General features: G+C 31.6%; 1 protein-coding gene across 1 annotated transcript; it reads right to left on the bottom strand.

The window, feature by feature from the left end:
• Positions 1 to 250: 250 nt before the first annotated feature.
• Positions 251 to 11,635, bottom strand: LOC111032504 (nicotinamidase). Its single transcript, XM_022312878.1, has 9 exons — positions 11,203 to 11,635; positions 5,889 to 6,018; positions 5,766 to 5,822; positions 5,293 to 5,397; positions 5,072 to 5,206; positions 4,882 to 5,010; positions 4,456 to 4,624; positions 2,859 to 3,001; positions 251 to 507 (listed from the first exon to the last, which is right to left on the bottom strand). The coding sequence occupies exons 1-9, from the start codon at positions 11,235 to 11,237 to the stop codon at positions 409 to 411; spliced, it is 1,002 nt and encodes a 333-aa protein (XP_022168570.1). The 5' UTR covers positions 11,238 to 11,635; the 3' UTR covers positions 251 to 408.
• Positions 11,636 to 13,261: the final 1,626 nt, after the last annotated feature.

Here is a 13,261-nt window from a genome sequence, read left to right as displayed (position 1 = left end):
TAGTTAACAATGTGGTATATGTATAAAATATAAGGCTGGAATGTTTGTTTTATACTTATATAGTATGCAATTATTGTAATTATTATTCTAATGTAAATTTAGTTTTTATACAGTTTTTAAATATACTCAGTGCACACATACAAATTATTTTTCTATATAATATATTAAGTCTAACTGTTGTGGAAATAACATTTGGCCTATTAGTTATTGACTAAACACAACACTTTGTTTCCAAGTAAGTAGTTATACACCAGAGACCTATTGATATCTAAAAGTAACGAGAACAAATTGAATACTGTGACAATGACTGAACAACTGATGAGATTTATCGCATAGTTTTCAATTAAAATACATAGTACAGTTTTACTATAATTTTAAGCTTATAATTACCTACACATAAAATAGGCCCTATTTATAATTTTCTTTCTCCATAGACTTTTCGATTTCGAGCGCCAATTTATAGCCCAGCTCAGGCCTCCTGTCGCGCCCTTCAACCATTGTTTTTACCTAGAAGGGTAAAAAAAAATTTCCACTATTATTACGCTCAATTGCCAAAATTCTATTTATTATTCTACAGTCGAATCTCGAAATCTTGAATCGTATCACTGTCCAGGTGAAATTCCTTAACATTGAAATACCCAATGTTATTATAGGTATGCAAAGCATAAAACCCAAAAATAAATAAGCCGAACTTGTTTTTACCCTCCTCAAAATTGTTGTTATCGACACTCAACTGTACTCTCTACATTAGGTATAACAATTAGTAGGGTGATCGGAATCGGCAATATGCTGTCACCATCGTCCTTTAAAATTACACTCTCGTGACTTGGAAATATAGTCTTTTGCTCCATTTTGCAACCAGTGGCGTGGTGAGTGATATATTAACTGCGGGTAAATACATATTTTTCGACCCCCCACATCATTTTCAAGTATTAACAATATAGAACTATAGAGTATAGAGTAATGGGGGGATGGTTAGGGGGTTTTAACTCGGACCGAAAATTGTTAAACAATAACAAAGTGTTCATTTATAAATCATTTTCAGATAAAATTTGTCAACATTTTTTTAAAATCCCGCCCAAAAAAAAAATTCCGGATGCGCCACTGCCAGAAGTATATACATATAATCAGCGTCTATTTATACGTCCAGCCCTGCCTCCCCCCAAAAATGTTTAAAAGTTGAACAAGAGTTTTTATAGGTTTTGAATGCAAAAATGGAAAGTGTCTATAGTATCTAGGTTTGTAACAAAAAAAAGCTGGATCCCCGACATTTTTTTCAGTTACGGCCTTGGCTACTATTTACAAATATGTATTTTTACGTTTATTTCGAAAGTACCTAGTGATATCGTCGTGATTTTCCGAGAAACACCACTCACAATATATAGACTGGTATATTATTTTCAACCAAATTTATATTAGCTCAAAAATCGGGATACAAATTGTTACTGCCGATCTAAATGTTCAATCATCAAATCATTTTACATTCTTGCCCCTCTAATATGTATTACATAATATAATGTTTACATTTTACAGAGGTATTAGCTGTAAACTTAAAAGGTACACTTATTAATACTGTTTGTTAAATTTAACTTACTTCAATTATCAAATCATTGTAACAAAAGAAAATTAAGTCAAAATCAATCATGTTTGGAGGCCAAATACCCCCCCCCCCTGAACTCACCTTCACAGACAATGATATACATATATAGGTGTATATAATGAATAGGTACCGAAAACTCGCCACGATGTCTACCTACTATTTAGTGGATATCGACTTTTCCAAACGAAAATATCGTAATGTCATACAGTTGAAATCGGGAGCCCCCTTTTCGGTCAAAATGTACCGTTCCTTCTTCGGGCAATAGTTTTTTTATCAACATTATTACCTACAACTAGGTGAAAAATAATAAAACAAAACAATTGGCAATAAACTGTTATAACATAATATTACATTAATCAAATACAAATTAATATAGTCTTAAGGTCCCCACTCCCCACACACTGCAGCGGTAGCGGTAAAATGAGTCCAGACACAATTTACCGCCACCGCGGCGGCACCGCCAAGACAGAAGAATTTTACCGCTACCGCTGCAGTGTGTGGGGACCTTTATAATACATATTATATAATAATAATTATGATATTAAAATAATCATTCACGAGTACGTCGAAAGTTAAGATTTCCTAATACAATAATTGAATAAAATTTATTTTAAACTTATAAAACCTATATAATAATAATTATGATAAAAAAATAAGTACCTAATTGATTTTTCATAATGCCTTTAATATAATATATTGTTATATAACATATTGGCATTACTCTATAGTCTATACAATAATATCATACTATACTCTATTGCCTATACTGTCCATATAGGACTCATCACTTTACTAATTGGGCCGTGTTTTACATTTTATTATATCAAAAAAATAACAAGGAATAATACTGGTTTGTCTTTATTTACAAAAAACTAACTATGAACGAAATTATAATACTTACATTGAAGACTGAAGACTATAAAAATAGTAAGATTGCCAATAGTTTTATTTTATTATTTTTTCATACAGTTGTTGCCTGTTGGTAATAATTTTAATAAAAAGATTACCAACCGAAAAGGAAGGGTACATTTTGGCCGAAAACGGTGACGCCTTTAAAATCTGTTCCTAAAATCTTTAGTGCGAGTAACTGTATATACTATTAGGATATAAGATCCTTGGAAATACGACCTGTGTAGGTACAGTGTACTGTATATTATTATGGATTGTCAGCATATAGATCATCGATATCATTTAATTTCTTTAATTATCATTTGTCTTTTTGCTTGTATTTTTATAGACCATTAAAATTAAAATTCACCTCGTTTGACTGAACAATGACACCGTGATTTTTGACAACATTGTTTTTGGTTTTTTCAATGTCGTTCAAATCGACGCCGCGGCAACAGTCATCGATTAATATCGTCCGGTATCCAATCGACAACGCATCCGCTACAGTCGCACCTGAAATAAAAAAGAATTCCGGAAATGTATAACTACCGTAATAACGACACAGCTATACAACAATAAAAAATCGTCATGCGTTATGAAACTTCGACAATGGTTAATAACGATTATCGTATTTACAAATTACAATGATGATCAGTGGCGAAACGGACGTGGACGTATCTTACCATTAATCACTAAAAAAACATTTTATTTTTTAGGCAAGTGCTATTTGTTGTAAAATATACATACGGGGTCAGATACGTTATTTGGGAGGGCAATATGTGATGCCAGAACAACTCTGGTTTTGGCCTGGTGCAAGATTTTAAATGTACATCGTACTAAGATACTCTGTACATTTTGTTGTCACATACAAATTAAAATCATTACTAGGCATTACTAAACTATTAAGATTCGAGCTGATCGATTCATTAAATCGCATCAGTTAAATAGGGCGTTGTATTAGGATTTTTGATTCGTTAGGTTTAGGGGTAAATGACAAATATACATGATGCGTGTTCGCGATGGTGATGTGGAGTACAAAAAATCAGTAAATTTAGCCATCAATTTTACAAATTTCAAAATAATTCGAAATGCAACAACCTATACAAAATAATATACAATAACTTAAATATGTCAATAGTTAGTCGACCTTATGAAATATCAAATAATACAAATATCCATGTCATCATATACACATGTTTAGGAATATTTTCAGATCTGGTCAGAAGTATTTTTCAGGAAGTTCCTTATATAAAATAATTGAATTTCCATTAAATAAAAAATTTTAAAAAATCACTTAAAAGTTAGGTATTTAAATACGCAAATCCGCATGGCCATATTGACACAGTGGCTGGACACGCCCAGTGCTTGATTTTGGGGGGGGGGGAGTCCCCTTTCTTTTAACATTTCTTTTTAGCGTACCCCTTTTATTTATTTGAAACTGAACGCTGGGAACGCAACATTTACTATAATACATTTGTAAATCGTTAGTTTTTCTGATGCAAAATATACCTATGTATATAGCCATAATATTTGTACATTTGAATCGACTATAAATATAATGATTAATAAACAAGTGTTTTTTTTTTAAAAATATTTTTGTGTAATAAATTTAATGATTTTTGGGATTATGGGTAGTTGATGGGGAGTGTGGAGGGTAGAGCCCCCCACGGTAATGTGACAGTTAATTTTGTATGGAACGCTCGTTTATCAAACATCCGCTGAGTCCCTTCTAGTTTTTTTCCAAATCAAGCACTAGACACGCCCATATAATATGTATACCTACCTATGATGATTATAATATGTATTAATTAAATTAATCCCTTATGTCCATACATATGGATAATAAATATATTTTTATCATGAACATCGCTTTTATACGTTCGTTTCGCCACCGACAATAGCACATATGAACTTCTTTAAATTGATCATACATATAGCCATAATATAAACAATATATTGTTAATTACCGACACAAACGTCGTACGCCAACCCGCACACGTAAATGTCGGTGGCGTTCAACTGAGCCAACTGCGTGCCTAATGTGGTCTGAGTCAATTTTTTGTTGTCCCAAAACACTGAGTACGAATCTACGTCCGATATCGTTCCTTTGTATATTTTCACTGCATTATCCACCACCTATATTAATGTAAAACGGTTTTACGCACACTGTAAGCCTCTCAGATCATTAAATTATACATTATATATATATTTTATATATACATTAAGACTTCCATATTACAAAGCCCACAGGCAAAAACTATTCTATAGACAAAATGCATTTAATAGAATTATATACATTTAGTTTTAATTTTGTTATGTTTGAAAAATACATAATTCGATGAATAAAAAATATCGTTATATGGAAGTTTCACTGTGCCTATATAACGGATTACCTTCAAGTCTTTATAGAGCTGAGCACCCCACGAGTCTTGGACACAGTGCTTTGGCCACAAACGTTGTTTTATCTTCGGAGATCCCTCGAATACCACGGTGTCGTATAATTGTGCGTTGTCAGCTTTGATCTATGAACAAACACGAGTGTTATGCAATTATTACACCAGTATTTGGTATTTTCTTTATTACCTGAGACGACGAGTCTAATGGACGCAAAGACAAGTTTTCGATGAACGATATGTGATCGATCGGATGCCAGTCGAATGAATAAAATACAGAGTCGAAATTCACAGTGTCCAACAGATGGTTGATGGGCTCTATAACCTGAATAAAAATTGCAATGAATCATTTACAAAAACAAAGTGCAACGAGAAAGTTATTATTATTCTATAGTATATAATATTTTATACCTCCAATCCGTTCTGTTGCGCAGAGCAGTTGCTGATGTTCAACGAACCGGATATGAAATCGTTTTGGACGTCGATAATGAGGAATATGTTGACGGGTCTTATAATCTGCAATATAAATTAAGTTGCCATCTATACCAAAGTCATATTTTGTTGTGTGAGAATGGGCCCTATGAGGTTATTGATTTCAGTGACATACGAAGGGAGAGAGAGAGCTAAAAGGCAGAAGGCCTCCACCATTGATTATGCATTATTAATCATTATTGTTATTTTATGTTTTATGTATATTTATTAAGTTTCAACTGTAGTAAACTAGTGAGCATATGAATGTATAATATATATACGAGTAGGTACCTCGCCTAAACATCTGAAATCATTACACTGGACTAAATAATAATACAATTTTATCTTATTTTATTGCCTATTATTTTAGGCAATTCCGCAATCTTAATGCATAGTTATAAACTCGTACTTACAGTCTTAATCCACTTGTTCCAACACATAGTGAATTCTTGTCGATCAATCAAACCGTCCTAAAATCAAAGAGTACAAAATTATTTAATAATTGTTTACCAAATCCCTTAATCCACCTTACATACCTTTTTCGTATCGAATATGTTAAATATGTGTTTAAGGGTGTGGACATCAAGGCTGTACACAATTCCGCGGTCGTTGCGGAAGAGCCCTTTGCAGATGCCATCAAACTCTTCAATGTTTAAAAAACCATCGCTGCAAACAAAATAAAGGTTATAAATGGTGTACACCTGAAAATAGTCCTCATTCAGAATTTCCGACCATGGTCTTAGTCTAATATTAATAGTATGTCGCACCCGCTTGTGTAAAATTATAATAGAATTTTAAAATGCTCATTGCTTGAAAATTAAAATATCAACAAAAACGCCTACTAAGTACTCTGAGTTATTACCTTTTAATTTGATGGTATGGAAATGCACTCTAATATTTAAAAAAAACCAGAGTAAATAGATTCTTCTAAACATGTAAATTTGCTACATTATGCGTTAGTTAGGTGGAGACAACAGTTATTTAATTAAAATTAATATCCCATGCAATGTACTATATTTGTATAGACTACAGATTTTAGGTGTCCACAGTCCACACGACTAGGTATATGCATACGATGCCAATTAATGTACATAATTATAGGCATAGGACTATTAGGACTTCAATCTTAGGACCTAATCGCATTTACTATAAATGTGTTTAAAATTAACTTAATTATAAATTAATTTTTAATATTATATTGATTCAACTAAATAAATTATTATATGTGTCCAATTCAGTTATATTTTTATTTTTCATTATTTTGATAATATGGTAAAATCAGTTTATAATTAATGACTTCCTTTACACGCCTGTGTAATCTCTAGATGTAAAATTCAAAGTTCACAATTACACACATACGATATAGGTATAACGTACATGATACATATAGCCCGATAAGTTTTGATTTCTGTGCTTTTCTTGAATGTTTTTTCAGGGTTTTAGGGCCAAAATTTAAGAATAAGTAATTAAGTGTCTCTCAGTGACCCCAGTGACGAAATAGAGCCGTAGATGGTAAAATCATTATAGGTATAAAAAAAATAAACGGTGCTCACTACTCCGCGGTACCTATATACGAAGCGCGGTGCCTATAGATGTAGACTACAAATTGTCTACAATGTAAGTATTCAAAACATTATATATATACTAAATAATTATTCATTCGGGTTTTTTGACGTCACGCGTCGATATATATATATTATGTACAACTAATTTGACCTAATTCATTACACGAACTTAAACGTTCAATACTTAAAAAGTCAAAATCTCAAAAATTTAAAACGGAACAATCATTTTGTATTAATCACGAATAACGCAGAACAAACTTATTATATAAGTTATAATATAAAATATTATACTTGCTAGTTGCCACTGATATAGTTTAGTTTCAAAAATAATAAAAAATATACCTCATCAATTAATGTTTTCGTCGTATAATTTCAAACAACTATTGTTCACGGATATTAAGATAATGTATCATAATACATCTGTATTTCTAAATTAAAAAAACTGTTTACTTTAGCATTATTTATTTTTTTTTTTTTTAATCTTTATTTACTTTAAAAAAAAAATTAATGTTATATTTTTATAGATATATTCTAGTAGTAAAAATTGTAATATCATTGAAATATTTTTCAAATTGTTCATACGATCTAATAATACATATATCAAGATAGTGTCACTATAATTTATCAATTAAAATAGGTATTTAGTTTAAGACTGGAACACACACTAAACAATTTGTAGCTTTAACGTTATGAATTTTTAATCAAATTATTCATACATCATTATTATTTATATACATTAAATATACTGTATATAGTCAGTATAAAATATATATTGACTTATACAGAATTTACCTATGGCCCCTTGGCAAAATTAAAGAGGTCGAGAGCAAGGCCCAAATTTAAATGTAAATTTCAAAACGTAAAGCAATCTAATTTGAATTAAAATTATTATTTTCTAAAACCACATTTTGGGTAATTTTTCAATTTTACAATTTATTTCAAGAAAATGTCTAAAATATCAAAACAACAATAGAGAAATTTGGAAACAAGCGTGGTTCTAACAAAATCTAGAGAATGTTTTGGGTAAACATAAAAGCTTTGTTCAGATTATTTTTAAATTTAAATTCACAAACACTGATTTAGGCATGGATGATTTCCTTAATTTAAGTCCAATACTTTAATAGTCCACTAAATTATATTCAAATGACCACATAGTAGGTATTAAAATTTCAAACATTTTGTATTATCTTTTTTATAAACTAAATAACGTTTACTCACTCACACGATTTGAAATTTGTAAAAAATGTGTTGTACCAAATATAGATACATCATATATTGTACATTATTTCAAAAACATTACTTTTTATGTCTTTTATGTAGTGATATAGTTATAATCCTTTATTTTTAAAAGAACCGTTGAATTGTTAGGGTTTTATTTATTTACCACCCCTAAAGTAACTCGTGAAGCATTGATTAACCTCACCTATATTATTATACTAATATACTATAAATAGTATTTATATTAAAGCTGTTGCCAAGAAATTATAGGTACAATGTGGAATCAATACACCTCAAGGTTCAATAGTTTTTAGAGTATCGAAATACTGTGAACGCTTTAAATACTTTGCATGTATTATGTAAATATTATAATATAAATATACAGATACGATGACTTGCCTACGTGTTTACTTTAATGATCATTATAGCTAAAGAGAAATTATAATACCTAATGATAAATCATTAAGTTAAGGAATCGTTTTTTTAAAAATTTAGATAATTAATATTATTAAAAATTGTCTTTTTACATTACTTACTACTTTATTACAAGATTTAAAATACAATTTATGGTCGTCAAAAAAAAATTAGATATTTAACTATATTTTCACTATTACTGGCCGTTATTACTTAGCGGTTAGTTCATTACTTAGGTATATGCATATTAGCTTGAATCGACCAGCTCGATGACGTACATTGTGACGAATAGGTCTATCGTTTAAGATAAATAAATATAATCATTATCTGATATACAATAATTAAATATCTAATATGTCAAGCTGAATACCAACGCAATATATACACACGTAAGACACGTGTCATGTATATAAATATAGCTATAGTACAGGTATACAAGATAGTAGATATACACTCTCTAGTGTTACATATTATATCATATTCCTAAACTTTACCGTCTAAACCTACCTAACATAAAATAACTAATAACTAATAAGTAATAAACTAATAACAGTAGGTATACTATAAAACTACAGAATGCAGGTATAGGAACATATTGTGCAGTTGTAGGTGTGCTCTTTTCAGTCAGAATATAATAATATGTGACAGTAAATCCTTGAATATTACAATGGTTGAATATAGTGTATATGTACGAATATGGGTAAAGGGCACGTGGAATACAATACGTAAAATATGTTACATTAAAAAAAAAGGCAGGGCATAATTAACGACACAGCATGATGGGTATTTGTGGGTGCGGATGAGTTATTGTAAAATTGATAGCCGAAATAAGTCGAGACAATAGTTATGAAAAAGACAAAAATTTGTAACATAAAAACTAAAAATTTCGACAATTCTCATGTTGTAAGAAATAAAAATTCGCAGCCTCTAAAATAACCGGTAATAAGTAGGTAACGTTTTAGCACTAACCCGCTATACAACACCATGATGAGAGACCGCAATGTCCGTTCAAAAAAAAAAAAAAAATGTAATAAATAATAAATTAAAATTACATGATATTGGCGAGTACATTTTTATACTAATACACGATTGCTATGAATTATGATACCTATACATTTAAATTTTTAATCATTATCAGTTTTTGCTAATAAATCGTGGCGGTTGCACACCATAAACGATAATACTGTAGTTTAATAGGTACTAGTTCGGTTTATATTATCATTTGCAAAAAAGGAGTCGGCCCCGTTTTTCTTGACGCACCGATTTCAGATGTCAACTGCTTAAAATACTGCTATATGAAAAAAATAACGATGGTGAATAATAAATGATAATAATGTCGACAAAAACAATAACTATGTTTATTATGCAGTTAAGTTATTAACCCTTAATATTGTTGTCGTTTTTTTAAATAATTTATCAGATTAATTACATAATAATGTAAAAATAAAAAAATGAAATATATTATTTTTTTCATTGGTCTTAAGCATTGGCAACTATGGCCATTATTATTTTTTGTTTGTGTGTGTGTGAGAGAGGGGGGTGGTTAGTTGAGGAACGCGTGTGTATGTGGAATGAGTATTAGTCGCTAAAAACCCGGATGGTTACCCATCCGGATGATGTTTGATCATAGGCCATAGCACACATTAGTGTCTGCGGCTAACCATCACGCCCATCAAGGCTCTTAATTATTTATCAGATTGCGTTGAGATATAATTAAATTATTTAATTTGTTCGTATGTAAAAATATTTAATTAAATAAATAGGTATCTCTATAGTGATTAAGTTATGTAGAAGGCCAAAATATACTACGGCCGTTGTATAATATTGAATAGAATAAATCATATTATTTTAAAAGAATAACGTACATTCGATATTATTTTGCCAGCACACGAAGAATCAAATCGGCTGGATAATATAATACAATCGAATGTCTCTAACCATCAAGATGGTTACCCACTTACCTTACTAAATCATCAGGCTAACATTTATCAATGAAACCATCGTTATTTGTTACCATAAATAGTAAGGATTAAGGAGTTTTAAGACTACGGTTAAGATAACAACCAACAATCAGCTCGTTTGCCCAAACCGGCGTTAAAAAAAATGCACCGGTATATATATATCAATTGCACCATATAATTTATATGGATCATCCCGGTGCGCCATGCAGAATAATTTTACACCGGTTTGGACCAACGTAATTCTAGTATATATCACAATAAAGACTGTGAAGACTAAAGGATAACAAATCATAACAAACATAAGTTATTAAATATACCGAGCAAACATCCACGAGTAAAAAAAAATCTGGGAGATTACTTTTTTTTTGAAACCACACGGATTAAAGAGATCTAGGGTTGAGACACCATGTGGAAGAAGGGATTCTACTGATTTTGAGAAGATTTTTCCCTCCTTTTTGTATAATAGGAATATTTTATACAGACAAAATATTTGTCAATGCATTACACCACGTGAGTACATGTTATGTATCAAGGGTCGATGGGGGTGCAAGGTGATTAATAGGGGTTAATTGTATGGAGAATAACAAATGTCCATAGTACGTTTCCATATTATTTTGCAGAAACGGTCCGATTAATTATTCCCGGTTACGCAATTAATGTACAGCACACTGTTTAAATAAGACATATTTTACCCGTCCTTGTCGAAGGCGCTAAAGCAAGCGTCCATAATGGTGCCGGCCGCGGATTCTAGCTGGCCAGTGATGTGCGTCCACGGCGTTGCAAATTTCCCGCTCGTCGTCGTCGCGTGGTCCGCGTGACCGCGTCGAAATGTCGAATGTCTATATTTACCGCGATCGCGGCGCGGTGTGTTTAGGGACGGCGGCCGTCGATAAAAGTCTCGCCGTCGACGAGAGCACCCGAACTGCGGCGCGCCACGTACATCTCTGTGCGCAATTTCGTTTGCACGTATATAATAATAAGACGTGTGTGTTACGATTTTGTAGATATCTGAAAAAAAAAAACAGAAGGGAAAAAATGTTATGAACCCAATCGATAAAACGTTTATAACAATATTTCGTATGTGCACGCAAACCTGTAACTGGTACTGACGACGACGACGGCGACGACGACGACGACGGCTAGACGCGCGCGTGCAATGTGTCACATGGCAACGCGAACGTTTCGTTTAAAAACTCGGCGGTAGCGCGTCGACGGTAGGCAGCGGCGGCGGCCATTCGACAGCTGTGGGGATGGAGAGGGGCCGAGTGAGAATGACGGAGTGCCGGCACAGTGTTCGTGTGAAAATACGAAAAGTATAACAAATTTTACCTATGCACATTTGTACAATAAAAACATTATACAGGTACCGCCAAAATTTAAATATAATAACATATTATCGCGTACCCGCTTTCTAACCCCCCCACCACTTTTACCGGTCACAACACTCGTTTTTGCCGATTTTTTTATTAATGGGTTCGACTCCGCCTTCTCAATTCTTTTTTTCACGTGACCGATTTTTTTCTCTTCATTACTTTTATGCTACCTCCATTCTTTATAATCGTTTTTTGCACAAATCAAATGTACACGCACGCACACACACACACACACACACACACACACACATACACACACACTGCATTTACACCGTCATTATCGGGCGTTTATGTAAGCTAAAGTGCACGCGTTTTTTTTCCAACGCATTTTCACCATGGCCCTCGAGTTAGGTTACACATCTGATAAACTTTTATTCACTAAACTACCGTTGATTAATTCTTTAATATTTATCAATGGCCTTAACGCATAAATATACAAACATCAGCAGTCTGCAGACCATTGAATATATTGTTTATATTGTAATGCACAACCAATTCCCGGGAACAAAAGGTAAATAAATGATATTTAGGTACCACAACATTTTCACGGCAACGTCATCGACATTTTAATTACCTATATAATTTTACTTCAATGAATCGACGAATGTCACTACCCCATGAATTAATAATTTTTGAATTAAAATACATGTGCTTATAAAATTAAATTTTGTTCGTTTGTATAGGTAGTTTATTATCGTATATTCATGATTCATTAGTCATTACCATAAATAGTCGACTTTGTTGTACAAATATTTGAAAAGTAAAATTATATCGAGTTCACATTCATGTTGTATTTTAGATTGATATACTTAATAATTGCTCTCAGAAATAATAATAATTACCATTTACCATGTAGTCATTATTGGAAAAAAATAATTTTTAATTAAACATAATATTATCTATTTGGTTTCTGCGATAAATAAAACCGTTCTACACGTTGGACAATATAACTACGTTTTAAAATAATGGTATTAAGATTGCAAGTAACCAATTTAAATTGCATTTTGAAATTTTAATTTTTCTGGTTTCAACATGTTTTATCTGCTCACAGGGTATCGTTTAATTTTTAAAAGAACTATTTTTGACAACGTGTATTTTATCAGTTAGTACTGCTTTAGATTATTATCGCAGCTAATTGATAAGATTATAGTTTATAAGAAAAATATTTCGCTTACATATTATCATGAGTATTTGACTATTAACGATGACCGATATACAAATTGTTAATGTGAGATCAAATGCAATTCAGATTTCATGTCTGAGGTCTGCGTCTTGAATTATACGTATTGTTCTTTCTATTTAGAACAATGACTCATGTCAATTTATGTGCCAATATGAAATATGACGAAAAAAAAATGTTGATAATAAATTCAAAATT

Source organism: Myzus persicae, unplaced genomic scaffold (assembly GCF_001856785.1).
Source record: "Myzus persicae strain clone G006 unplaced genomic scaffold, MPER_G0061.0, whole genome shotgun sequence".
NCBI classification, from domain to species: Eukaryota; Metazoa; Arthropoda; class Insecta; order Hemiptera; family Aphididae; genus Myzus; species Myzus persicae.
Note: the sequence above shows the minus strand (reverse complement) of the source record. Positions and strands in the feature narration are given on the sequence as shown.

Excerpts from the sequence above, each read along its gene's own strand:
- LOC111032504 (XM_022312878.1), bottom strand. The coding sequence starts at position 11,237 with ATGGACGCTTGCTTTAGCGCCTTCGACAAGGACGG. Across the intron at positions 5,823-5,888 it reads ACATATTCGATACGAAAAAG|GACGGTTTGATTGATCGACA; the intron begins GTATGTAAGGTG and ends CTTTGATTTTAG. Across the intron at positions 5,207-5,292 it reads CGCAACAGAACGGATTGGAG|GTTATAGAGCCCATCAACCA; the intron begins GTATAAAATATT and ends ATTTTTATTCAG.